The sequence below is a fragment of the Haliaeetus albicilla genome, chromosome 5 (assembly GCF_947461875.1).
Source record: "Haliaeetus albicilla chromosome 5, bHalAlb1.1, whole genome shotgun sequence".
Classification (NCBI taxonomy): Eukaryota; Metazoa; Chordata; class Aves; order Accipitriformes; family Accipitridae; genus Haliaeetus; species Haliaeetus albicilla.
In genome coordinates, this window is record NC_091487.1 from 6,529,160 (window position 1) to 6,556,830 (window position 27,671).

General features: G+C 52.5%; 3 protein-coding genes across 5 annotated transcripts in view; 2 read left to right on the top strand and 1 right to left on the bottom strand.

The window, feature by feature from the left end:
- LOC138685382 (inositol 1,4,5-trisphosphate receptor-interacting protein-like 1) lies at nt 1-3,101 on the top strand. The gene has a single exon (XM_069783174.1). The coding sequence runs from the start codon at nt 879-881 to the stop codon at nt 2,418-2,420; it is 1,542 nt and encodes a 513-aa protein (XP_069639275.1). The 5' UTR covers nt 1-878; the 3' UTR covers nt 2,421-3,101.
- Nucleotides 1-23,805, bottom strand: part of LOC104318720 (potassium channel subfamily K member 16) — a 110,193-nt gene extending 86,388 nt beyond the window's left edge. Inside the window, exons 1-2 of one of the 2 annotated variants that reach the window (XM_069783177.1) lie at nt 23,527-23,805; nt 16,134-17,030 (exon numbers count right to left, since the gene is read on the bottom strand). In XM_069783177.1, coding sequence (XP_069639278.1) covers nt 16,134-17,030; nt 23,527-23,670 — 1,041 coding nt within the window. In that variant the 5' untranslated portion in view covers nt 23,671-23,805. Of the gene's footprint in view, nt 1-16,133; nt 17,031-23,526 lie in introns of those variants that run through there. The other variant, XM_069783176.1, reaches the window with a different exon arrangement.
- LOC138685384 (inositol 1,4,5-trisphosphate receptor-interacting protein-like 1) lies at nt 3,019-27,564 on the top strand. Of its 2 annotated transcripts, XM_069783178.1 has the most exons (2): nt 3,019-3,072; nt 26,377-27,564. In XM_069783178.1, the coding sequence occupies exon 2, from the start codon at nt 26,380-26,382 to the stop codon at nt 27,391-27,393; it is 1,014 nt and encodes a 337-aa protein (XP_069639279.1). In that variant the 5' UTR covers nt 3,019-3,072; nt 26,377-26,379; the 3' UTR covers nt 27,394-27,564. The 2 variants fall into 2 exon arrangements, with proteins under 2 accessions (XP_069639279.1, XP_069639280.1); XM_069783179.1 differs by lacking the exon at nt 3,019-3,072 and having other exon boundaries at nt 25,756-27,564.
- The last annotated feature ends 107 nt before the right edge of the window (nt 27,565-27,671 follow it).

The window sequence follows — 27,671 nt, forward strand, 5'->3', positions numbered from 1 at the left end:
CCACCCCCCCGGGGGCCCGCGTTTCTGCCCCGGCCCTCGTCCAGCCCAGCCTCCCCCCGCCTGCGCACTCACCGCTCGCCCAGGCTGTACTGGGGCAGCGCTGCCGGCTGGTGCCTTTTATACCCCCCCCCATTGTGACTCGGCCCCTCTGATGTCACAGGTGCCGGAGCGCATCACAGGCACGCCCGCCGGCCAGCCCCGGCCTTCGGCCTCACCCCGGCTCAGCGACTCCCGGCTGCCCTGGAGGACTGGTGAAGGCTGGGCTCGAGTTCGTTTTCTTCACGGGAGCTTGCGTGCTGCTTCATTTCGGATCGCTTGCCGTCTGCCTGCCGACGGCAATCTCACAATCAATCACGGAACGTCCTGAGTTGGAAGGGACCCCCGAGGGTCATCGAGTCCAACCCCTGACTCCGCACTGGGCAACCTCAAATATGTATCCTAGGATGAGAGTATGTGCAAACGCCGGCGGGCGTGCCTGTGATGCGCTCTGGCCCCTATGACATCAGAGGGGCCGAGTCACAATGGGGGGGGGGTATAAAAGGCACCAGCCGGCAGCGCTGCCCCAGTACAGCCTGGGCGAGCGGTGAGTGCGCAGGCGGGGGGAGGCTGGGCTGGACGAGGGCCGGGGCAGAAACGCGGGCCCCCGGGGGGGTGGGTTCTCGGCCTGCACCGAGGGCCCAGCCGCTGGCGGGAGCACCTCGGGCAGGGCACGGTGCCGCCGCCACCGGGGCTGGGCGCAGGCCTTGCTGCCTCCCAGCTGCCTCGCCCCCTCTCCTACCTGCCCCCAGCTCCCTGCGGCTCCCGGCCCTGCTGCCCCCGACGCCAGCTCCCTCCCTCCCAGCCCCACTGAACCCCTTCTCTCCCTCCTCCTGCAGGCCATGGCTGTGATACAATTCTTCACAATTCTTCTGGTTGTGCAAAGCATCCTCTGGAATGCTCATGTGGTCCACGATGAGCTGGATGAGGCCACACGCGAGCGCATGCGGCTGCGTGGGTGGTATCTCAGCCGGAAGATGACTCGGATGCTGCAGGAGCTGGAGCAGGGGACGCAGGAGCTGGAGCAGAGGACCCAGGAGCAGAGCGGCTTTGCCTGGGGAGCCCTGCTCTTTGCTGCCTTGCAGCAGTGGCAGTTCTGGGCCGTTGCTGGAGTCCTGCTCCTGCTCTTCAGGCTCTGCTGGTGGCTCAGGAAAAGGAGCCATGAGGTGGACAGCAGCAGTGACGAGGAGAGCTCTAGCAGTGACAGGGAGCAGGTGGAAGAGGAGGCAGAAGAAGGCGACAGTGACAGTGAGAATGATCTGGGAAGGTATTTTGAGGAGCACATACAGTGGCCGGTTCAGAACCTAGCCAGGGACTATCAGGTGGTGAAGAACATCGTTGACAGCTTCATCCTTGTCTTCAGAGAAATCTTGTTAAATAGTTTCTTCCCAGTGCTGCAACCCGCCATCGGGGTGGGCAGTGCCTTCGAAGGTTGGAGTCCCCGCGAGGAAGACATCATCTACCGCCTGCTCGTGCCCCTGAAGCCCCCCCATGGGCACGCCTTCCACCTGGAGTTGGGCAACAGGGGGGAGACGCCAGCGAGGAACTTCTGCGTCCGCGTGGAGCTGGAGTGCACCTGCACGAGGGAGCAGCTGGCAGGAGAGATGCTGTGCTTCCTGCACCAGCCCGAGGAGGAGCTTAGGAGGGATCAGGGTCCCAGCCTCCTACACACCCTCTGCACTGGCTCCTACCTAGATGTGCAGAAAACTGCCCGCTGGTTCTATCAGCTGGTGCAAGCATCCTGGGTGGTTTTGCCTCAGTCATCCACATGGCGTCTAACCATGCTGCCCTCTAGTCGCTCCTGCAAATTCCAGGTGACAGAACGCAACAACAAAACCCACATTATTGAGATGATGTTTGGGGTGCAGCAAGGCAATTCGGACATCTTCGTGAGCAGCCAGAATACGGAGGCCATCTTCACCCCAAGCACGACGTGGCCAGAGAGCTACGCTGTGGCAGAGGCGAAGTTCTTCAGGCATATGGCCAGGCAGGTCCCGCATGACAGCTTCCACCTCAGATGCCTGCAGGCCTGCGCCCGCATCCTGGTGGGCATAGGCTTTTCCACCTATACCCTGAAGACAGTTGTGATGCACCTCCTGACCACCATACCCCTGTCAGGCTGGCGCAGGAGGCATTTTGTGCGGCGGATGGAGGATATCATGCAATACCTGCACCGCTGCCTGGAGGAGAAACGCCTCGACCACTTCTTCTTCGGCAACGAGAGGGTGCCTGAGGAGATAGTCTTGCCCCCAGCCTTCCAAACGGCCGAACCACTCAACCTCTTCCAGCACCTGGTACAGGATCCGGCCGCCCACGACGAGGCAATGCGTGAGTATAGGGATCTGCGAGAACGGCTCACAAGACTGCTGTTCTACGGACACTGAAAGAGATCTTCACACACAGAGCTGTGTTTGCGGGACTCACAGCTGATGGCAGACTACCACCTCATACCAGACTACCACCTCATACCGCAGGGAAAAAGAGGGAAGAATGCGGGACACAGAAAGTAAAGGGAAAACCCTGTAAAGCAGCCCTCTGTCAAGACTGTCAGTGTTCTCCTCTAGGCAGTCTCCCCAGCGCGGCAGATAGTGGTGACTACAGCGGCTACAAAGCCGATGTTCATCGTCCTTTCCCCTCACAGTCGCGGCCATGGTGGCGATTTCACATGGGCCCAGAAATTCTTCCTGGCAGCTCCAGCTGTGCGGGGACTAAGCGAAAGGCAGCGCTGATGTGCCTCTGTGTGCCTCAGACTGCAGTCTGGACAGAGAAAGCGCCCATGCTAGACGCTTCCTGAGGAGCTGGTGCTGCGGAACTGAGCACGCTGGACACGGAGAACACGCTCCTCAATTGGCAGTGGCAATCGCTGCCCCAGCTTTCCTACACAGCAAAAGCACACGCTGCGGAGTGGGACCCGATGCAGCCGACGGGGCCATTGCAAGGAGCCTTGCGACAGAGATGCCTGTTACCACGCGGGCAGCGACCGCCCTCCCTCTCTGAGAGAGTCCATTCCCTCCGGGAGATCCACCGTGCGCAAAGGTGTCAATAAATCTCTTGTTTGGACAAAGGCCGTGTCCGTGAGTGTCCGTGCGTCTCTGGGTCGGGGAATGCGGGCATAGGGTGCTGACAGCTCAGCTGCCACGGGTCGGGGAGCATCTTGCAGAAGAGCTGGTGCAGTGGGCTCTGGTCTCAGTGATTCACTGGGCTTTGGCTTCCCAGGTGCTGCGGGTTAATGCCAGCAGGCAGCTTGGCATCATCACGCAGCTCCTCAGTGCCTTGCCCGCAGTGGCACGGTGGAGAGAATCTGAAGGGTAAAAGTGGGAAAGCTTGCGGGTTGAGAGAGGACAGTTCAGTAGGTAGAGCACGAGCTACACGCCCAGGCAAAGCAACGTAAAGAATTCATTCACTCCTGCCCCGGTCTGCCGACCAGACCTGCCTTTTTGGGAAGCCGCCTGCCTCCCTGCGGCTCGGGTTGAAGGCGTTCCCGGGAAACTCGTGAGCCTTGTACGGCCCTCACTGTTAGCCGCTTTTGCTTTTTCGTGTGGGTACCAAGGAAGTCGTGATGAGAATTCCAAGGGCGAGCAAAAGAGACTTGAGGGCCTCGGGCAGATTGGTAGAGGGGTCAGGAGCACAGGTAGTATTCTCCTCTGTCCTCCCAGCTGGAGGGAATGACATCGAAACACACAGGCGGACGCAGCGTATCGGCACCTGGCTCCGAGGCTAGCGTCACTGCCAGAATTTGGAGTTTTTCAACCATGGGATGGTCTACGCGACACCAGGCCTGCTGGGGCCTGACAAGATTCCCCCATTCTCAAGGGGGGAAAAGTATTTTTGCTCACGAGCGAGCGGGGCTGACTGAAAGAGCTTTAAACTAGGTTTGGAGGGGGGAAGGGGTAAAATCAGTCCTGCTAGTGATAAGCTAGGGATGGCGCGACAATGTTGGAGGAACGGTGCGCAGAGCTTTCGCTCTGCTCCACGATGTGCCGAGGACACAGGAGCGCGTTTGAAACGTTTGTGGGCTCAAGCGCGCGGTGCGAGGAAGAGACAGGAGGAGCTAGAGGCCTCGGCTCGGTCCCAGAGCAACGACATCGCTGGCCTAGGGGACACTTGCTGGGAAGAGTCCTGTGACTGGAGTGCAGTGACGGACCCTTCCAGGCTCTTCAGGAGAGAGAGGCAGGGCAGGCGAGGCGGAGGGGCAGCGCTGTATGTAAAGGAGGGGTCGGACTGTACAGCGCTTGCAGCTGGGGACGACATGGTTGAGAGCCTCTGCGTAAAGATTAGGGGAAAAGCTAATAAAGCGGACGTCCTTGCAGGAGTCTGCTATGGATCACCCAGCCAGGATGAGGACGCCAACGTATGAATCCATGAGGAATCACGGGAAATCTCTGGATCAGTCGCCCTGTGTCGTCCTTATGGGCGGCTCCAGCTGCCCAGCTGCGAACTGGGGCTGTCACAGAGCAGACATGAACAGGCCCGGGAAATTCCTGAAGCCCACGTTGAAGACAACTCTTTGATACGGGTACTACGGGAGCCGACTAGGAAGGGTGCCCTCCTAGGCCTGTTGTTCGTACATAGAGAGGGTCTTGTGGGTGAAGTGATGATTGGTGGCTGTCTTGGCCATAGTGATCAGAAAATGGTCGAGTTTAAAATCGTTGGCGATATGGGAAACCCTGTCCGCAGAGCTACTCCCCTGGATTCTGGGAGAGCAGACTTTAGGCTGCTCAAGGAGCTAGTTAGCAAGGTCCCCTGGGAATCTGCTCTCGAGGGTATCGTTGCCCGTAAATGCCGGTCACTTTTTAAGAGCCGTTTCTTAAGGGCACAGGAGCGGGCAATTGCAATGCGTCGCAAGTCAAGCAAGAGGGGCAGAAGGGTGGCTTGGCTGACCAGGGGTCTCCTTTGGGAACTTAGGCGGCCGACGGGAAGGTATGGGCTCTGGAAAGGGATCTGGGGCGTCTTGGTTGGTGGTAAGCGCGGTAGGAGTCAACAACGTGCCCTGGCGGCCCAACAGGCCAGCCATCTCCTGGGGCGCGTTAGGCACAGTAGAGGTAGCCGGGGGAAAGAAGGGATTGACCCACCACGCTCAGGAGGGGTGCGGCCTCACCTCACGTACCGTGTGCAGCTTTGGGCTCCACAATGTAAGCAGGACGTAAAGATATTAGAACGTGTCCAAAGGAGGGCAGCGAAGACAGTGAAAGGACTAGCGGGCATGTCCTGATGAGGTGCAGCTGGGGACGCTGGGTTTGTTCAGCCTAGAGGAGAGGAGACCGAGGGCTGGCCTCATGGCTGCCTACAACTTCCTCAGGACGGGGAGCGGAGAGGGAGGTGCCGATCTCTTCTCCCTGGGGTCCGGTGATAGGACACGAAGGAATGGCTTAAAGCTGCGTCAAGGGAAGTTCCGACTGGATAGCAGGAAAAAGTTCTTCAGCGAGAGGGTGGTCAAGCAGTGGAACAAGCCCCTCCCCGGAAAGGGTCACGGCCCCAAGCCTGTTGGTATTCAAGAAGCAAGTGGACAATGCTCTCAGAGATATGAGAGAGAGTTGCGGTGAAGGGAGTTACATCTAGCTGGCGGCCGGTCACAAGTGGTGTTCTCCAGGGCTCAGTATTGGGGTGAGTTCTGTTCAATATCTTTACCAATGATCCGCATGAGGGGATCGAGCGCACGCTCAGTCAGTTTGCAGATGACACTGAGCTGGGCGGGAGTGTTGATCTGCTTGAGGGTAGAAAGGCTCGACAGAGGGATCTGGACAGGCTGGATCGATGGGCTGAGGCCAACTGTATGGGATTCAACAAGGCCAAGTGCCGGGTCCTGCGCTTGGGTTTTAACAGCCCCACACAATGCTATAGGCTTGGGGAAGAGTGGCTGGAAAGCTGCCTGGCGGAAAAGGACCTGGGGGTGTCAGCTGACGGCCGGCAGCGTGCCCAGGTGGCCAAGAAGGCCAGGAGCATCCTGGCTTGTATCAGAAATAGCGTGGCCAGCAGGATTAGGGAAGCGATCATCCCGCCCTGGCCTCGGCACTGGTGAGACCTCACCTCGACTAGCATGTTCAGTTTTGGGCCCCTCGCTACAGGAAAGTCATTGAGGTGCTGGAGCGCGTCCAAAGAAGAGCAGCGAAGCCGGGGAAGGGTGTAGAGAACAGGCCTTTTGAGGAGCGGCTGAGGGAGCTGGGGTTGTTTAGCCTGGAGAACAGGAGGCTGAGGGGGGGAGGGAGACCTTATCGCTCTCTACCACTACCAGAAAGGAGGTTGTGGGTGTCGGTCGCTTTTCTCAGGCAGGAAGCGATAGGAGGAGAGGAGTTGCTGGGGCGTGTTCAGAGAAGGGCAACCAAGTTGGTGAGGGGCCTGGAGCATAAGTCTTATGAGGAGCGGCTGAGGGAGCTGGGGCTGTTTAGTCTAGAGAAGAGGAGGCTGAGGGGAGACCTTATAGCTCTCTACGAGTACCTGAAGGGGGGTTGCAGTGAGGTGGGTGCTGGTCTCTCCAGGGGGCTGGAGATAGGACGAGAGGAAATGGCCTCACGTCGCGGCAAGGGAGATTGAGGGTGTGGCAACTATTAAAGTACCCTTTTCTATTGTGGATTTAAATAATTGGAAAGTAGCACCTGGGAGCTATCAAGAAAACGCTGATCAAACAGCCCACGCTTTTGAAACAATGATTCAGACTCAGGATCCTGATTGGAAAGATGCTAGGAAATATACTAATATGGATCCTGAGTCTGAAGAAGGAAGAGCTCAATTGGCTCCTTTATTTATAGGTCAATCCTCTGATGATATCAGAAGGAAATTACAAGAATTACAAGGAGCAGATTCTCGAGATTGGGGAAAATTATTAGAAGTTGCTTGGGTGGCATACAGAAATAGAGATGAATTACAGAGTAAAATGAATGCAAGGTTAGTAGCTGCTCTGGAAGTAGGAGCTGGCGTGGGACAAAGGAGAGGAACTGGACTGGGGTCACCAGTGGGATTAAACCAGCCCCTGGGACCGAATCAGCGTGCATACTGTAAACAAGAAGGTCACTGGAAAGGGGAATGGCCCCTGAGACCTACAAGGTCACAAGTGACCCCAATTTCGACCGCACAATCTCAGCAAGTTCCCCCTTTCTTAGGGAAGTTGAGTGAAAGTATCTGACAGGGACCGGAGGGGAGTCTCCCAGCAGAACCTCTGGTTACAGCTAACCTGGGAGAACATAAAATTGAATTTTTAGTTGACACTGGAGCCACCTTTTCGGTTTTAAACACCTTAGAGGGGGAGTTAAGTTCTGAAGGAATTAGTGTTGTTGGTGCGACAGGTGAACGAGAGGCTAGACCCTTCTCTAAGCCTTTGACAATGAAATTAGGAAAGCAATGGGTCACTCATCGGTTTCTGTATTTGCCAAATTCTCCTAAACCCCTGTTAGGGAGAGACCTACTTGAGAAACTGGAAGCAGAAATTAAATTTAAAAATGGTGAGATTAAGATTTAAATTTAAAAATGGTGAGATTAAAATTTTAATTCCAGAAACTAAACATATCGAAGCAGTGGCTTTGTTGTTACAGGACGGCTACCGAAAGCAGAGGATCATACCGGTCGAAGTAAATAATGCTGTCATTCCAATCGTCTGGGCTGGGGAAGTTCCTGGTAAATCCAAAAGAGCAGAGCCTGTGAGAATTGATTTAAAGCCAGGATCGAGTCCGGTAAGAATTAAACAATACCCCCTAAAACTGGAAAGCCGGAAAGAGTTAGTACCGATAACACAAAAGTTTCTAAAGTACAAATTGTTAATAGAATGTGAATCCAAATATAACACCCCAACCTTGCCTGTTAAAAAGGCTAATGGAAAAGATTACAGGTTAGTTCAAGACCTCAGAGCGATAAATCAAATAGTACAAGATATTCACCCGGTAGTAGCAAATCCTTATACTTTGTTAACAACCCTAACGGAGAAACAAGAACGGTTCACAGTGTTAGGCTTGAAAGGTGCCTTTTTCTGTATTGCCTTGGATCCCAATAGTCAAGAGCTTTTTGCTTTTGAATGGGAAAATCCTGAGACTGGGAGAAAAACACAATATACATGGACAGTCTTGCCTCAAGGCTTTAAGAACAGCCCTGCCATTTTTGGAAGTCAATTGGCACGAGAATTAGAGATTTGGAAGAAAGAAAATAATCAAGGAATCTTGTTGCAATATGTGGATGACCTGTTAATTGCAGCTGAGACAGAAGATTGTTTACCCTGCTGTGTTTTTAACAACTGATCAAGTTGAAGGAGAACTGGAACATGACTGCCTGCAGACAATTGAAGAAGTCTACTCCAGCCAACCGGGTCTCCGAGGTGTGCCACTGGAAGAAGCAGATTGGAAACTATATACCGACGGAAGCAGTTTCATCCGTGAAGGAGAACGTTTATCAGGATATGCGGTAACCACTGCTGAGAAGGTAATTGAATCACGAGCTTTGCCTTCAAATGTATCTGCCCAAAAGGCTGAATTGATAGCTCTTACTCGAGCACTGGAACTAAGTCAAGGAAAGCGAATCGACATTTGGACAGACTCAAAGTATGCTTTTGGGGTAGTACATGCACATGGAGCAATATGGAAAGAAAGAGGACTGTTATCTGCACAAGGAACCACCACTCAGCATGCAGAACAAATACTGAAATTGTTAGAAGCCATTCAAAAGCCAACAGCAGTCACGATAACGCACTGTAAAGCACATCAGCCAGGTAGGACTGTCCTTGAAACAGGTAACCGATTGGCTGATAGAGCTGCTAAAGAGGCTGCAGAAAAAGGCATCCTAGGACTAGTTCCAGAGGAAAGTGTAAGTTTACCGAAAGATGCTCCAAATTATAATGAAAAAGGTGAAGAATTAATTATTAAATTGCAGGCTAATAAAAATGAAACAGGATGGGCTGTAACACCACCAGGTCAAATAATAGTCCTACCCACAATAATGAGAGAAGTTGCCCGGGCTGAAAATAACAAAGTACATTAGGGAACAGAAAACCTTGTTAAACATTTACAAACGTGTATTTTGAATAGAGATATGACAAAAGTTATTTGAATAATTACAATTGGGTGTGAAATTTGTATACGCAATAATCCCCAAACCAATAATAAAGTCACTTTGGGAATTACGAAACAAGGAAATTCTCCAGGAAAATGTTGGCAAATTGATTTTACAGAATTGCTTCAAAAAGAGGGATGTTGCTGTATCCTAGTTCTAGTTGATACCGTTACTGGGTAGCCTGAAGCTTTCCCTCGTCGCACCAACGAAACAAGAGAAGTATTTATCATCGTTGTTATAATCCGCATCACTTCTAGCTGTCTTAAACGAGCTGTGACACAATCTATGTTCAAGTGAGACTACTAAAAGAGTTAGTAGCCTGAAACAGAAAGGGGGGAATTGATAGCATATTTCCATACGTTCTGTATGGTGTATCTAAATATTCTGATGGTTTTAATATTTTGTACCAGCCGTGGAAACTGGTTTGCTGCTAGGTGACTGTAAAAGTGAGATTTGGTAAATAATTATTAGAAATCTTATACTAACACTATGACTGAAACAATAGACAAAAGTATAGCCAAGCAATTAACTAGCAGAGGTGGTGTGTACAGAAGGGTTAAAAGATGGAATTTTGGTCCGTGGATGAACACTGAGTAAGAAGTAGATAACTAAAAAACGCAGTCAGCACAGGGAGCAGATAGTTTATTGTCTATTGTTTGAAATGCTGACCATGGGGATAAGAAAGTAGAGCAATGTTAGGGGAGGTAGTACATGCAATAACGGAGGAATACAAGGCACCACACATAATTTTGCTTACCTTGCAAAAGTCCTGCTGTTGGTTAGAGCATCGTGACTGATGGATTATGGTAATTTGCCGTGTGCCCATGAACCAACAGAAGGGATGGCTATGGCACGTGCAGCGCGCCTGGCCAGCGGGCGCATGTGCCGTAGGCTCCCTATGTTGCAATCGAGGCGTGTTTCGGCACTCATTGGCCGTGAGCGTCGACAGCCGTTCCTCCACAAATGTATAAAATACTGGGGTTTTCCAAAGAGCAGTGGGCCGGTGTATGGCAAGGTCACCGTTGCCTCCGTGGGGACGCCCACGTAAAGCTGGCACCTACCGACTGCTGGGCTGAGCTTGCGGCGCAAGACGACACAAGAATGTACAGAATGTACAGATGGTTCTTCTTCTTCTTCACAGTCCTTGGGTCGGTATGTTAATAGGTTTGGGGTTTTTTTGCATTGTAAGATACCCTTAGCGTAACACATGTGTGTAGTTAATAAAATGCTTGCTTCTTCCGCTATAGTCAGTGTGTGTGCGTGTGTGTGTGTTTACCTTCTCGGGAATCCTCGAAGCCACCCTAAAGCAGGTGGTTACTGCTAAGTTTTGCAGTTCTTTGCTCTTATGACTAGATGTTCCTGTCCGCTAGATGAGAACAATGTTGAAACTGGCCACGTGTGATTGAAACTGCCTTAAGCTTCAAGATCAAAGAACAAGGACAAGAATAAAGACTTCAAGGGCAGCCAACGAGAGCTTCAAATGGGTCGGTGGTCGCAAAAGCAGCCCTTCGACTCAAATGGATCCTTCATTGCGCATGATCGAATGTAGGCAGTACTATGATAATCAGTTACAGTCATTTTTATGTATATGTATACTCATCTGATTAATGTGCAATTAGTTATTCTACAGAACCTGTTTGTGCTAAAGCTGTGGTATGCACGCTAGGTGGAACTATCCCCCGTGCATCCAGCGCTGCAACAAAGAACGCCTGCTTTCTAAAACTCCAAAACGAGTCTTGGAGAGTTTCTTCGACCGGCTTTTCGGTATCAGTGTGTCTGGTAAGGCAGTTGTTAATGAATAATTTTTGTTCCTAAGCTAGGACAGACCCATGACGCAATTATGGGACCTGGGAAAGAGAAGCAATGCAGACTTCTTGCACCCGCATTATTTACCCAGTGCATTGCAGGGACACCCACGTAGCGTGATCCGGTGGTAATGGAGGGCAGGGAGCATTTCCTGCCCGTGACACGACGTGTTGGGACAGGGTTTTCTTATGCCGAGTCCTGCTCTTGCTCCTTCCCGCTCCCATCATACCCACAGTTCAGCCTTTTTCTTTTTCTGCGTATGGTGTTAGCTATCTTGCTGCATCCCTATGCGTTCTGTGTCCTTAGGCAGATTATAGCCTGAAGTTAATTCCAGCTTAATGGAAAATGTTGTCAGTTGCCATGGAAATGCCTTACCATGTGATTGTGGTTGTACTTCCTGTTGTGCTTAGGGCTAAAACTGGTAGATGACCCTCATTTTTACACTTTCTTACATCTCTCCTAGAAATATCTGTTACTCGTAACTGTGGTCAGAACATTCAGTCTTCTAACACGGGTCATTTTTTTTTTATGCTGTGATCTTATGCCAGATTATTAAACACTTATGCTAAAGCTTTCTTCAGCAGAGATCCTCAGACTTCCCGGTTTTGTATTTAAGATCTGCAAGCCCAATTCCTGCGGACAGCTGTCACGGAAATGGGTGGGTTTCCATGAGTGAAGAAGATGCCGAAGCTGGTCACTTGCCTTTGCTAGCTGGCTGATACTGAGATAAGAGCTCTAGTATGCAGGAGGTAAGGGCTGCTGTGCCAGGCAGCCCAGCATGGAAAACTGCCCAAGTGCTGGGTGACTCCTGGCCGCAGGGCTGGCAACTGTAAACAGCACCTGCTTTTGCTCAGTGATATATCTGCCATCACTAACAGCTCATTTGGAGACCTGTGCTGGCTCTTTCTTTTGTTCATCATATACATTAGGGCTTCAAGTAATGCGGTTTTGTACAAGCTTATCTATGCTGTTGTCATCGTCAATGAAAAGACTCCCCCACCATCAACAGTGTCCCCTCCAACAATCTTTGGACAATGCTTTCATTGCTGGTAGCTCCACCTGAAGGCCTCCAGAACAATGGAAACACCTGCACTATAAGGTCTTTCACCCGCACAACAAGGTCACCAAGGCCGTTTGATCCTCACGCTCACAGAGTAACATAGAGAATTTGGGTTGGAAGAGACCTCTGGAGGTCTTTAGTCTCACCCCCTAATTAAAGCAGGGCTAACACCAAAGTTAGGACATGTCCCTCAGGGTCTTGTCCAGCTGAACTTCTAATGTTGCCAAAGAAGGAGATTCCCCACCCTCTCTGGCTGCTTCTTCCAGGGCTTATCTGCTCTCATGGCATGCTTCCCTCGGTGCAATGTGTGACACATTCTTTCATTGTGCACCTCTCAGAAAAGACAGGCTTTGGGTAGTGGAAGACAGCAATTAGATCTCCCTCAGCCTTCCTGCTTGGGGAGATGTGGTGCTGGACATTCGTGGTGTGGTGCAGTGTATGGGTGTCATCCTGCTACCTGTTGACAGAGCTGCAGCACCAGCCTGTTGCCGAGCCAGGGCATCCACCTCTTGAAACGAACGGTCCCCAGAGCAGCTTCTCCACACAGACAGGACAGTATAGCCTGTGGCATCCTCTCTAGACATCGTGCTGTCCTCAACCACCCCTGCACCTAGGCACACCTCTTGGGATGCTTACTCGGGGCCAGTGGCGTGGCCCGCAGGCTCATGTGCAACTGCGACCTGGCTATTACTCAATGAACAGCGCCAGGCGCGGATGAATCTATGTCCTGTCTGAAGCACTTCTTTTATTGCGAGCTTTTCTTACAGTTGTGAGCTTGCAACATGAGCATCCCTCGTGCCTACAGACTCTTTTAAGGTCCTTTAAAGGTCCTCACAGTTGCACAGAAAACCGGACAACAACCTTCCTTCTTATGCAGCCTGCTCCTGACAGCCCTCCTCCCTTGGCATCTTGGGACTCCCAGGAACTAGCCCTGGACTGTACTAATTCCCTTCTTCAGAGGAATTGTGTCTCTGTAGCATGAGAGCCAAGGGACTCAGGGAAAGGTGACAACTGGCAGCAAGCTTCCAGTGCTGCCAGGCAGGTCCTACAGCATGCTCTTGGGCAAGAGACAGCTGCTGGCTGGGGCACTGCTGGGACCCCGGGGCTGTACAGTGGATGTTCAGTTGTGCCTGAACACAACTGGGATGGGGATCCTGCAGCATCTGGCTATCTGTGCCACTTATCCTCTGGGAGTCAGAAAACAAACTGCTCAAGAACAGTTTTTAATAATGCAGGTGTGGCCAGAGTTGTCAGTGGCTCGGGATTTTTACAGAATACAGAAAAGAGAAAGTTCGACCCAGGATACCCCTCTCCAAGAAGAGCCTTCATAAGGGTGAGCAACTCTGAGGAAGTGACAGGAAGTTGCCAAAGAGCCTGGAAAACCTGGAGCCGCTTGGAATGGAAACCAGTTAACATGATGAAAACGCTTTAGCCTAGGTCACTGGCAAACCTGACTTTGTGGTAACAATCCGTTGGGATGCAGAGGGCTAAGCAGATTGCATTGTCTTCCTGGCCCCAGTCAGTGCTGGTAATTCTTCTTTGTCCCCCACATCCTGAGCCTTGTCCTTGATCAAAAGAACTTTGAGAGATGAACCCGCTTTCATTGGTTCAAAAGCTCAGAGGTACACAAGAGGGAAAAAAAGGAGCAAGAAACAAGCAACGTGTTCAAGAGGAGAGATCAGCAAACTGTCTTTAACTCTAGCTCAGAGCTTGCTCTTTGAAGCTGGGGGGATGCAAAGCACTAAACTGGAATACCATGGGTGTATTCAAATGCAAAAATTCACGTGGAAGGTCTTACGCAAATAACATGTTTCTCTTCTTGCCTTCATATACCAAAGCCATAATGTACTTTACCTCTTTGAACCAGCAAAGATGCAACGTAAACACAGTCTTATGGCTATTTTTCAGTGAAACAAACTTTTTTGGGGGAAAGGTCAGGTCACAGAGGCAAAACCACCGGTGCAAAAGATGCAGCGATAGCATCTCATCTCAGCGTTAACTTCACTTTCCAAAGATCCATCATTAGGCAAAGAAGGTTCTGGTAGCTTTGCGCATCACGGAAGAACCGGCCATGTCCTGCACAGTCTAACTGAAAACGGGGAGAAGCCTGAGCTTCTCTAGCGCTTCGACATAGTTAGGCAGCTCTTTCGATGCGACAATTATTGAAAAGCTTGCAAATCTTCGCCCATACACCATCATTGAATTTCCACTGGAGGTGTACCAAATACAGCTATGAGTGCACATCTTCTGCCACACGGTGGCCATCAGCCACTACTTCTTATAGCGCCAGGGTCTACAGCCAAACAGCCCTTCCGCCCCCCTTGCTTGACTTGCGACACATTGCAATTGCCCGCTCCTGGGATCTAAAAAAGTGACCGGCATTTACGGGCAACGATACCCTCGAGAGCAGATTCCCAGGGGACCTTGCTAACTAGCTCCTTGAGCAGCCTAAAGTCTGCTCTCCCAGAATCCAGGGGAGTAGCTCTGCGGACAGGGTTTCCCATATCGCCAACGATTTTAAACTCGACCATTTTCTGATCACTATGGCCAAGACAGCCACCAATCATCACTTCACCCACAAGACCCTCTCTATGTACGAACAACAGGCCTAGGAGGGCACCCTTCCTAGTCGGCTCCCGTAGTACCCGTATCAAAGAGTTGTCTTCAACGTGGGCTTCAGGAATTTCCCGGGCCTGTTCATGTCTGCTCTGTGACAGCCCCAGTTCGCAGCTGGGCAGCTGGAGCCGCCCATAAGGACGACACAGGGCGACTGATCCAGAGATTTCCCGTGATTCCTCATGGATTCATACGTTGGCGTCCTCATCCTGGCTGGGTGATCCATAGCAGACTCCTGCAAGGACGTCCGCTTTATTAGCTTTTCCCCTAATCTTTACGCAGAGGCTCTCAACCATGTCGTCCCCAGCTGCAAGCGCTGTACAGTCCGACCCCTCCTTTACATACAGCGCTGCCCCTCCGCCTCGCCTGCCCTGCCTCTCTCTCCTGAAGAGCCTGGAAGGGTCCGTCACTGCACTCCAGTCACAGGACTCTTCCCAGCAAGTGTCCCCTAGGCCAGCGATGTCGTTGCTCTGGGACCGAGCCGAGGCCTCTAGCTCCTCCTGTCTCTTCCTCGCACCGCGCGCTTGAGCCCACAAACGTTTCAAACGCGCTCCTGTGTCCTCGGCACATCGTGGAGCAGAGCGAAAGCTCTGCGCACCGTTCCTCCAACATTGTCGCGCCATCCCTAGCTTATCACTAGCAGGACTGATTTTACCCCTTCCCCCCTCCAAACCTAGTTTAAAGCTCTTTCAGTCAGCCCCGCTCGCTCGTGAGCAAAAATACTTTTCCCCCCTTGAGAATGGGGGAATCTTGTCAGGCCCCAGCAGGCCTGGTGTCGCGTAGACCATCCCATGGTTGAAAAACTCCAAATTCTGGCAGTGACGCTAGCCTCGGAGCCAGGTGCCGATACGCTGCGTCCGCCTGTGTGTTTCGATGTCATTCCCTCCAGCTGGGAGGACAGAGGAGAATACTACCTGTGCTCCTGACCCCTCTACCAATCTGCCCGAGGCCCTCAAGTCTCTTTTGCTCGCCCTTGGAATTCTCATCACGACTTCCTTGGTACCCACACGAAAAAGCAAAAGCGGCTAACAGTGAGGGCCGTACAAGGCTCACGAGTTTCCCGGGAACGCCTTCAACCCGAGCCGCAGGGAGGCAGGCGGCTTCCCAAAAAGGCAGGTCTGGTCGGCAGACCGGGGCAGGAGTGAATGAATTCTTTACGTTGCTTTGCCTGGGCGTGTAGCTCGTGCTCTACCTACTGAACTGTCCTCTCTCAACCCGCAAGCTTTCCCACTTTTACCCTTCAGATTCTCTCCACCGTGCCACTGCGGGCAAGGCACTGAGGAGCTGCGTGATGATGCCAAGCTGCCTGCTGGCATTAACCCGCAGCACCTGGGAAGCCAAAGCCCAGTGAATCACTGAGACCAGAGCCCACTGCACCAGCTCTTCTGCAAGATGCTCCCCGACGCCGTGGCAGCTGAGCTGTCAGCACCCTATGCCCGCATTCCCCGACCCAGAGACGCACGGACACTCACGGACACGGCCTTTGTCCAAACAAGAGATTTATTGACACCTTTGCGCACGGTGGATCTCCCGGAGGGAATGGACTCTCCGGCCACGTCCTGCTGCTGGTAACGCTGGTCTCTGCCTACTCGACGCTCAGCAAGGTGTCCAAGCCATCTTGCTGCACCACAAATGTCATCACAATCAGCAGGGGACTATTGGAAGCGTTCGTCAGCCGGAGCTTGCAGGAGCGCCTGGAGGGCAGCACGGTTAAGCGGTGGTGTCTCGACTGAGGCAAAAGCTTCCAGGATGCTTTTACCAAGAACTGGAACCAGCGGGTGGTTTTCTCCATGTCTAGGTAGGGGCCGGTGCAGAGGGTGCCTAGGAGGCTGGGACTCTGATTTTTCCTCAGCTTCTCCTCGGGGTGGTGCAGGAAGCACAGCATGTCCTCCACCAGCTGCTCCCTCGTGCAGGTGCACTCCAGCTCCACGCGGACCCTGGAGTTCCTCGCTGGACTCTCCCCCCTGTTGCCCAACTCCAGGTGGAAGGAGTGCCCACGGGGCGGGTTCAGGGGCACGAGCAGGTTGTAGGCAGCATCATCCTTACAGAGACTCCAACCTTCTAAGGCGCTTCTCAAAACGACAGCTGGCTTCAGTCGCGGCATAAAACTATTCCTGGAAAGCGTTTGGCACATACGGAGAAGTTCATCCACCATCTTATCCACCATCATGAACGATTCTGGCAGGTCCAGGAGGCGCTTGAGCGAAATTCTGCCCACATCCACTGCAACACAGGAATTTACTTCTTCCTCCTCCTTAGCCGCCTCCTTGCTACTGCTGGCTGGCTGACGGCTCCTTTTCCTGAGCCACCAGCAGAGCCCGAAGAGCAGGAGCAGGACTCGAGCAACAGCCGGGAACTGCCACTGCTCCAAGGCAGCAAAGAGCAGGGCTCCCCAGGCAAAGCCGCTCTGCTCCAGCTCCTGCAGAGCATTCCGGATGATGCTTTGCACAACCAGGCCGAAGAATTGTCTGGCAGCCATGGCCTGCAGGAGGAGGGAGAGAAAGGGTTCAGTGGGGCTGGGAGGGAGGGAGCTGGCGTCGGGGGGAGCAGGGCCGGGAGCCGCAGGGAGCTGGGGGCAGGTAGGAGAGGGGGCGAGGCAGCTGGGAGGCAGCAAGGCCTGCGCCCAGCCCCGGTGGAGGCCGAGAACCCACCCCCCCGGGGGCCCGCGTTTCTGCCCCGGCCCTCGTCCAGCCCAGCCTCCCCCCGCCTGCGCACTCACCGCTCGCCCAGGCTGTACTGGGGCAGCGCTGCCGGCTGGTGCCTTTTATACCCCCCCCCATTGTGACTCGGCCCCTCTGATGTCACAGGTGCCGGAGCGCATCACAGGCACGCCCGCCGGCCAGCCCCGGCCTTCGGCCTCACCCCGGCTCAGCGACTCCCGGCTGCCCTGGAGGACTGGTGAAGGCTGGGCTCGAGTTCGTTTTCTTCACGGGAGCTTGCGTGCTGCTTCATTTCGGATCGCTTGCCGTCTGCCTGCCGACGGCAATCTCACAATCAATCACGGAACGTCCTGAGTTGGAAGGGACCCCCGAGGGTCATCGAGTCCAACCCCTGACTCCGCACCGGGCAACCTTAAAGAGAAATCACAGAACCATAGAATCACTGAGGTTGGAAAAGACCGTTAAGACCATCGAGTCCAACCGCAAACCTCACCCTGCCAACTCCACCAGTAAACCATGTCCCTGAGCACCACGGCTACACATCTTTTAAATACCTGCAGGCATGCTGCCTCAACCACTTCCCTCGTCAGCCTGTTCCAATGCTTGATAACCCTTGCAATACAGATATTTTTCTGAATATTCAATCAGTTGTGCAGACTAAACAACCCTAGCTCCCTCAGCTGCTCCTCAAAGGACTTGTTCTCTAGGCCCTTCAGCAGCTTTGCTGCTCTTCTTTGGATGTCCTCCGGCACCTCAGTGTCATTCCTGTACTGAGTGGCCAAAAATTGAGCAGACTAATTGAGGTGAAGTCTCACCAGTGTTGTGTCCAGCAGGGGATGATGACTTCCATAGTCCTGCTGCCTATGTCACTGAGGCTCACACAATCAAATTAAACATGTTAAAATCAAGAAATGTATTCTTCAATCAAAATCATTTAGAACTCCAACAACAGTCGTAAACCACAGGTTCAATGATGTAAGGGGAAATTTATACTACAGGACCTTGTTGAGAATTCTTAAGCTGTAGGGCTATTAACCCAAAACGGGCATATAACTCACTCTAATGAATGAGGGCTCTCGACCTTGAGGTGGTACTTCCAGTGCTGTGCCAACCAAGGGGGATGGTCCCCAACTGTGGACCCGCTGCTCCAGGGAGGATCAGCTTGATTTGCCCTCTGGTAGGTCACCATTTATACCATCGTCGAGTCTGGCTTGTGGTTGTATATGGTCATATTGGTCCTCATTGGTCGAGGGTCAAAACTTTGTTGTTCCTACACGTGTACCTGGTGGTTGTAACTCGACCATGCGGGTGGGGCGGCTTGACCCCCTGACTGTGGCTTCTGGGTTTTTTTTCTCTTTTTCATGGCCAAGAAGTTTCAGTCTCTATCAGGGCGAGTGTACCTGCCACACAACCCACCCCGTGACCACAGTCACAATTCAACTGGTTTCCTTGGAGTGGTGGTACAGTGACCTCTTGCCTCCAAAGTTAAAAGGGATCACAGTTTTGGTGAGTTTTGACGCTCATTGTGGATTGTCATTCCCTTCTTATTCTGAAATCATATTGGGGTATCTAATACATTAAAAGGTTTTAAGGGAGTATACTTAACCATTAATACAGATTTCACTACCACGCATTTAATAAAGTTTATTGTAATACAGATTACAATAATCATAACTACAATCATTGTTAAAGATTGGAAGAGGCTGGTTATCCATCTCGACAAAGAAAATCCAAACACACCAAAAACCTCTCCCAGCCAATTAGTCCCTAGTGCAGCAACATTTGCCTCTGAGTCTTTTGCCACTTTCTTCATTTTGCTGATTTGGTCCTGAAGCAGCACTGATACATTTGGAATGCAGACACAGCAGTCATCCACTGACGTGTTCAAAACTCTTCATACGCCTTTCTCCTTTAGTACCATCAAATCCAGCATGGCTCGGTTTTGGATGGTCATTTTACTCGTATGTTCTAACTGATCGTTCAAGAGCCCCAAACTGTCAGACATAGCATTGGCTAAGGCTGATAGTTGTAGACCCAGTTCTAGAATGCTCTGTCAGTTTCATACTGGAGCAATTCCTAGCCCAAATACTGATTCCATCCACCATCCGACTTGTGTTGAGGCTTCCTGCCATCCCTTCTGAAAATCCCTTGGCCTATGATCCCACCACTTGTATGGCATAGGTCCTTCCCAATTAATAGGGCAGAGAGAAAGCACAGCTCATGTGCAGGCTAGTCCCAGGACGGTTGCATATAGTCGGGAACAGAGGTGGCCATCAGAACATGCCCACACTAAGTTAGGGTGTGCTGCGACGCTGGATGTTTGACATGAACCTGGTATGGTAGTAAGGGGACGACAGTAGTCTCTCTTGCTCCAGTTCAGGACAGAAGGTTGTGAGTAGCTAGTATTGCTACACAGACAGCCTTGTATTAGAGCTTCTTGGACGGGAGGTTATAGCCACAGTAATGGCATTTTATCCTTGCACCCAATTTCCACCTGACAGTTCCAGAGCAGAGATTTCCCCGCCAGTATTATTTTTTCTTTTTCTCCATATCAGTTAGGTCCACAGGTGTGTCTAGCCCACATGCAATTGAGGGGGCAGTCAAATGAGTTTCCGTTACATGTACCAGGACATTCGCTGTTATCCTGTTCAGGCTGTTTGATACACCATGAGGTGTTTAATGGCTTTGTGTATTGTAGAGAATGTTCATTAGTGTTCCATCGAGTACTATATTTGGTAGTCCCCCATGGAATTTTGGGGCACGGTGTAGTACCATTCCAGCTCCACCCCGTGGCCTCATGGGTAAGTTGGAGAATATAATTACATCTGGCGTTCTATAGCAAACTAGCATTTACCGCACCTGGTGACCAACTATAGACAATGTAAGTATAGCCTCCCCCCCTGCCCTCTTTGAACCTCCAGCTATAACTGTTAAATTACTCCCATGTGAGCTCAAGGGCTAGCGATACATTGATGTCCTGCACAAAAATCAGTAGAGTGTCTTCAGCTGACTTGGGGGTAGGTAGGCAAACCGTTACAGAAGTTAGGTTCATCATTCGGGTGAATCCCACCATCATTTTTGCTACTACGTTGTCATCCAGATCTTCACCATCCACGCTGGCCACCATCATCACTGCCAGTAGGAGCACCAGGATGGCTTGTTTCTCCATTGTCCTGTAAGAAAACACAAAGCTAGGCCTCAGTCCTTTGAGACCAGGTCTCGGGGTCAGAAGTCGGGGATTATCGACCGGGCACTGATATGGGGAGTCTTTCCACTCCGGTCTAGGGCTTCCCAGGCACATAAGCCTCTGGGTTTAGGCAGGGTCATAGGAACAATGCCAATGGAGGGCAGTTTCAGCATGACAGGTTGGCCCACATACATCCTTAGTGGGAATGGGTGTCCGTGATCGTCCGGTATAGAGCCATCACAAGTTAATGGTCCCGTAGGACAAAATGCTTGAATTTTTGGACTTCAATAATTTCCCCATTGGTTATTAATAGTAAAAACTCCTAGTGGGAATCGTATGTCCCAGTTATGGCATGAAACATCAGCATGCCTTTTGATCAAACCATTGGTTCGTTCAACTATACCGTTAGCTTGGGGATAATATGGTGTGTGAACCACCCGTCTGATGCCTTCCCCTCGTGCCCAGTCTTGTACCACTGTGGCCATGAAATGTGACCCATTGTCACTTTGTATACATTCAAGGATAGGTAAAATAATAAACCATTCTCACAGAGCTTGGACTGTCTGATCTCCGGTGGCTGTGTTAATGGCGGTGGCCATAGACAATCCCGATACCACCTCTACTCCTACCAAAATACATTTCCTCCCATGGGGTGGTTTCAAAGGGCCAACCTAATCAATCTGCCACGTGCTCCAAAGAGCCTTGCCTTGTCTGATATGCTGGGCCAGGGCTTGATTTGGGTGATCAGCCTTGAGCCTTATTCGGCATTGTGGGCAAGCTGTGAGGATTGCGTCACAGGTTTTCATAGGTACTGGCCAACCCCAGGATCAGCATTCATAATAGAGATCTGCTTTCCCTGAGTGGCTTCGCTTGATATGCAACCATTCAGCTAATGCGTCCCAATCTTCCTTCTCACTGGTGACCGTCCTGATTTGGGCCAGGTGGTCCACCCGGTGGTTCCATTTTGCAGGGGGGGTTCCATCCCGTGCGTGGCCCTTTACCCATCCCACCTTTAAAGGCCAGGACCTCCCTATTGCCAGGAGACATTGCCAGTCCTCTGTCCTCCATACCTTTGTACGACCTATCTCCCATTTAGTAGATTCCCACCGACATATCCATTCTGTAACGCCCTTAATGGTTGCATAGGAGTCGGTATAAACGACATTAGCACCATTCTCTGTGGCCAGTAATAGAGCCCGTAATTCTTCTACTTGTGCACTACCTTCACCCTCTTCTTTGACTGTCTTCCCAGTACAATTTCTAATGCTACTGCTTTATATTGCCATCTTGATCCCACTGGATGGGCAGATGCATCAGTGAACCACACTCCCTGCATATCGGAGCCTGCCACAAATTCAGGTGCCTCTTCAATCGGAGAAGGTTTGTAGGGTCAACCCAACGAGGTCAGATTGGGGTTTACAGGCTGTTGTAGTCTGGAGGCCTTAAGCGGACCCTCTTCTAGTGGAGGCAACTGGCTAATCCCTTCTAAGTATGCATGCCATTTCCTAACTGTGGCCTTTTGGGCTGCTCCCTTGGGAGAAGGTGATCCATTAAGGACTGAGTTTAGGAAAGGAAAAGGGCCCTGTACTCTCACATCTTGTAATGTGCACAGCTTTTTGGCGTCCTTAACCACTCTAGTGATGGAAAGGACCCCCTTTTCCCAATCCAAGTACCATTGCTCAGTCTCCTTAAATGAAGCAGAAGAGAACAACAAAGGTCTAGCCAGTGTTGGCGGTTCCTTCTGAAACATGCCACAGTACGAAGCATGTGCAGCAAATCCCCAGTCCACCCTTAAAGGATCTCGCGGGTGCAACGGGCCTAGCCTCTGGTAGGCCTTGAGCTCATCTTTCAGGATACTGAGAGCTTCTGTATGTTGCGGAGTCCAATCCCATTTCCTTTTCTTTCAAAGCAAGTCATACAGAGGGCGGGCAATCACTGAGAACCCGGGTATATGTTTTCTCCAGTAGCCCAAGGTACCTAGCAGCTGCTGTAATTCCATCTTATTGCCTGGAGTCTGTCCCTTCTCAATAGCTGACAGAGTGTCATCAGGTACCGTGACTGCTCCAGCTATCCACCAGGCTCCTAGGAATTTAATTTCTTGTCCGGGACCTTGACATTTAGAAAGCGGAACGTCTAGCCCATTCTTGGTCAACAGATTGCAGATGGCTTCAGCCACTTGCCCTACCTGTTCCTTGTTATCTCCACCAACTACGATATCGTCTATGTATTGATATATATGGATGCCTTATGGCACTTCCACAGCATGGAGAAGCTTGGCTAAGGCACCGTGGGCAACAGTAGGAGAGTGCCTGTATCATCAGGGAAGTTGATTAAAGGTGTATTGTGTCCCCTCCCAGGTAAATGCGAACTGGGGTTTGTTCTCTTGCCTTAGGGGAATCATAAAAAACATCTCCTTGACATCTAAAGCAGCCGTCCACGGGTGGGCAGCTGCCTGTATTGCCGTTACGATTTAGGTTATGCTTGGGATGGCAGCAGTTAATGGGGGGGTATGAACTGTTTCATTTCCTACAATCAGTTGTTAATTGCCAGCTCCCACCCGGTTTACGGACTGGCCAAGCTGGAGAATTACAAGGGGAACGTGTGCCACTTATGATCTGTCTTTTCTCGAGGTCGTTAGTTACTTCTGAAATCCCCCATTTGGTAGCGGATATCGAGAGACATGGGTTACTTTAGATGGCAGTAGCGCAGGAGCAACCCACAAAGTTTTCCCCTCTGCCTCCACAGCTCCACACCCTGCCATTGCGTAGATACCATCATTTGCCCGCCAGCACATCGAACCCCAGCGCATTTCCCTTGTAAGAGCTCTCAGCCACTTCCACAGCCCTCACTCTCTTGTCCCCAGGCAGCCTGAGTTCAGTTTGAGCTACGGGACATTTTTCTGCCGCTCCTGGCACTCCTATTACGCTTACAGTCTTTCCTGAGGGTTTGGTTCCTAGCTCATCAGCTGGCTGTTTATTTAAAACACTAATTCGGGCCCCTGTATCAGTCAGGAATTCCGAACTCACCCGTCCTGGACCCACAGGAACGTGTACAAGGCTCCTCAGCAGCAGACCCCTGGCAAGAACTCGCTGGGCGGCCTGAACCCCGAACCGCAGCTCCCAGCTTCTTACCTCTTCCCGTTCCCCTCGCAGTGCCGCGCGAGGGGAGGGGCGGGTGCCGGCGTCTCCCCTCGGTCTCCGCTTCTCCCCTCTGGCGATTCCACCGGCTGCCGCCTTTCCTCCGCCGCTCACCATCCCCTCCGGGATCGGGCTCATCCCCTCCGGGATCGGCCCGCCCCGGGGACGGGGGTCAGGCCCGCGCCAGGGGCGGGGCGGCGTTCGGGGCGGGGCTTGCGACTGCCTTGCCGGACCTGCCCGCCGCCCGCCGCGCCGTCCTGCGGCCCCGCCCACCCCCCCTCGCACCGCCCTCCGGCCCCGCCCACACCGCCCTCCGGCCCCGCCCACCCCCCCTCGCACCGCCCTCCGGCCCCGCCCACACCGCTCTACTCGCACCGCCCTCCGGCCCCGCCCACCCCCCGCGCCCGAGAGCCGCGGCGCTGTGGGACACTTCCGCCCAGTTCGACGCCTGCGCGGGCCGGGCGGTGAGGGGCGGTTTTTGCGGGTTGCGCTGAGCCCTTTCTCTGAGGGACGGCCTCGGAGGCTTTCTGAAGCGTCCGTAGTCCTCTGAGAAGAGGTCTGAGGTGGCGGGGGCCCCCTCTGTGGGCGCCGCCATCCCTCGCAGCCTGCCCCCTGTCATAGAGTCTTAGAATCGTTTAGGTTGGAAGAGACCTTCAGGATCCTCGAGTCCAACCACCAACCGTGCCCACTAAACCGTGTCCTGAAGTACCCCGTCCGCGCGCTTTTTGAATACCTCCAGGGATGGGGACTCGGCCACTTCCCTGGGCAGCCAATGTTTGACGACCCTCTCAGTCAAAAAATGTTTCCTAATATCTAACCTCAATCTCCCTTGCCGCAGCTTGAGGCCATTTCCTCCCGTCCTATCTCCAGCCACCTGACAGAAGAGACCAGCACCCACAAACATACATCGCCTGAACACAGGAGGCCTTTTGCACCCCCTCCGTTGACCCCGACAATGCCTTGACCCGAACAGGAACGGATTCTCCTCTCTCTTGGGGTCCGCACCCCCAGCCCGATGGGCTACTTGGGACGTTATCGATTGATCGTCCCCAGGTCTGTCAGCCAGAAACACTCCCGATCCCCAGAAACCCCTAGCTGCATCATCACTGAAGAGCATCGAATGTACCCCCATTAAAGAAACTCCCCCACACTCTTGATGAGGGTGGGTGTAACCGCAGCAGCCAAGATGTCAATAAACCACTTCTCTGAACAAAAGTGTCCATGATATGAGCACGCTGGGTTACTATTTCTAAAGCTTAAGTATTCTAATTGTGAAAGGATTTTCAGTCATGGGTTTCTCTAGGTTTGCTTTATTAACAGCTCCGAGTTGGGCCACCACCGCAGTGAATGGCGCACTCCCAAAAGCTTCCAAACCTTACATACCCTTTTGCCACCCATTGTCCCAGTCCAAAGTCCCTGTAATTTTCCAGCTGATTTTCTGTTCTCATATCGTTATCATTCATCATATCTCATCCATGTTCCCTCCTCATGTCTCGGTTCTTCTGAGATTGGTAGTCATAGGCAGAAGGTCTCCGGTCACCATCATCTTCTTACACTTCAAAGGGACCTATGAATTTCTAAAGAAACTACTCAGGTTATGTCATTCATTTATCTTGCTCTAAAGTTAATCACTTACTCCCACCTCTTAGGTCTAAGAGGTATGATCCTTCCTCTGTTGATTCAGCTTGGCTGGATTTTAAGCCAGCCATGAAGAGGGAGTCTCATAGAAAAATTAAGCAGCTCATAGATATTGTTTTGTAAGCACCTGCATTCTATTAATCATATCTAAAACAATTTCTAATCATTAGTTATATGTCTAATATCAATAGTCTTAAAACAATGAGGCTTAAGGCCTAGTTCCTTTTACACCAATGTTGGTTGTGTAGTATTAATTTCCCCTGACATCACTGAAGTGCTGGTTTACTAATGTTCTTTGAGTTCTAGACAACTTTCATTGAAGAACAGACATGTTGATTTTAAAATGTTTCATTAGATTGTCTGAGCCTCAGTGACATAAGACGTGAAGGAATGGCTTAAAGCTGCGTCAAGGGCAGTTCCGATTGGATATTAGGAAGAAGTTCTTCAGCGAGACTGTAGCAAACAGTGGAACAAGCCCCTGCCCGGAAAGGGTCACGGCCCCAAGCCTGATGCTATTCAAGAAGCCTTTGCACATACTCTCATCCTAGGATACATATTTGAGGTTGCCCGGTGCGGAGTCAGGGGTTGGACTCGATGACCCTTGGGGGTCCCTTCCAACTCAGGACGTTCCGTGATTGATTGTGAGATTGCCGTCAGCAGGCAGACGGCAAGCGATCCGAAATGAAGCAGCACGCAAGCTCCCGTGAAGAAAACGAACTCGAGCCCAGCCTTCACCAGTCCTCCAGGGCAGCCGGGAGTCGCTGAGCCGGGGTGAGGCCAAAGGCCGGGGCTGGCCGGCGGGCGTGCCTGTGATGCGCTCCGGCACCTGTGACATCAGAGGGGCCGAATCACAATGGGGGGGGGTATAAAAGGCACCAGCCGGCAGCGCTGCCCCAGTACAGCCTGGGCGAGCGGTGAGTGCGCAGGCGGGGGGAGGCTGGGCTGGACGAGGGCCGGGGCAGAAACGCGGGCCCCCAGGGGGGTGGGTTCTCGGCCTGCACCGAGGGCCCAGCCGCTGGCGGGAGCACCTCGGGCAAGGCACGGTGCCGCCGCCACCGGGGCTGGGCGCAGGCCTTGCTGCCTCCCAGCTGCCTCGCCCCCTCTCCTACCTGCCCCCAGCTCCCTGCGGCTCCTGGCCCTGCTCCCCCCGACGCCAGCTCCCTCCCTCCCAGCCCCACTGAACCCCTTCTCTCCCTCCTCCTGCAGGCCATGGCTGTGATACAATTCTTCACCTTGGTTGTGCAAAGCATCCTCTGGAATGCTCACGTGGTCCACGATGAGCTGGATGAGGATACACGCGAGCGCATGCGGCAGCGTGAGGAGTACCTGAGCTGGAAGATGACTCAGATGCTGCAGGAGCTGGAGCAGGGGATGCAGGAGCAGAGCAGCTTTGCCTGGGGAACCCTGCTCTTTGCTGCCTTGGAGAAGTGGCAGTTCTGGGCCATTGCTGGAGTCCTGGTCCTGCTCTTCGGGCTCTCCTGGTGGCTCAGGAAAAGGAGCCGTCAGCCAGCCAGCAGTAGCAAGGAGGCCAGCTGCAGGAAGAAGGCGGATAAGGAGGAGCAAAAAGTAAATTCCAGTGTTGCAGTAGATGCGGGCAGAATTTCGGTCAAGCGCCTCCTGGACCTGGAAGAATCATTCATGATGGTGGATAAGATGGTGGATGAACTTCTCCGTATGTGCCAAACGCTTTCCAGGAATAGTTTTATGCCGCGACTGAAGCCAGCTGTCGTTTTCAGAAGCACCTTAAAAGGTTGGACTCTCTGTAAGGATAATGCTGCCTACAACCTGCTCGTGCCCCTGAACCCGCCCCGTGGGCACTCCTTCCACCTGGAGTTGGGCAACAGTGGGGAGAGTCCAGCGAGGAACTCCAGGGTCCGCGTGGAGCTGGAGTGCACCTGCACGAGGGAGCAGCTGGTGGAGGACATGCTGTGCTTCCTGCACCACCCCAAGGAGAAGCTGAGGAAAAATCAGAGTCCCAGCCTCCTAGGCACCCTCTGCACCGGCCCCTACCTAGACATGGAGAAAACCACCCGCTGGTTCCAGTTCTTGGTAAAAGCATCCTGGAAGCTTTTGCCTCAGTCGAGACACCACCGCTTAATTGTTCTGCCCTCCAGGCGCTCCTGCAAGCTCCGGCTGATGAACGCTTCCAATAGTCCCCTGCTGATTGTGATGACATTTGTGGTGCAGCAAGATGGCTTGGACACCTTCCTGAGCATCGAGTAGGCAGAGACCAGCGTTACCAGCAGCAGGACGTGGCCAGAGAGTCCATTCCCTCCGGGAGATCCACCGTGCGCAAAGATGTCAATAAATCTCTTGTTTGGACAAAGGCTGTGTCCGTGCGTGTCCGTGCGTCTCTGGGTCAGGGAATGCGGGCATAGGGTGCTGACAGCTCAGCTGCCACAGTGTCGGGGAGCATCTTGCAGAAGAGCTGGTGCAGTGGGCTCTGGTCTCAGTGATTCACTGGGCTCTGGCTTCCCAGGTGCTGCGGGTTAATGCCAGCA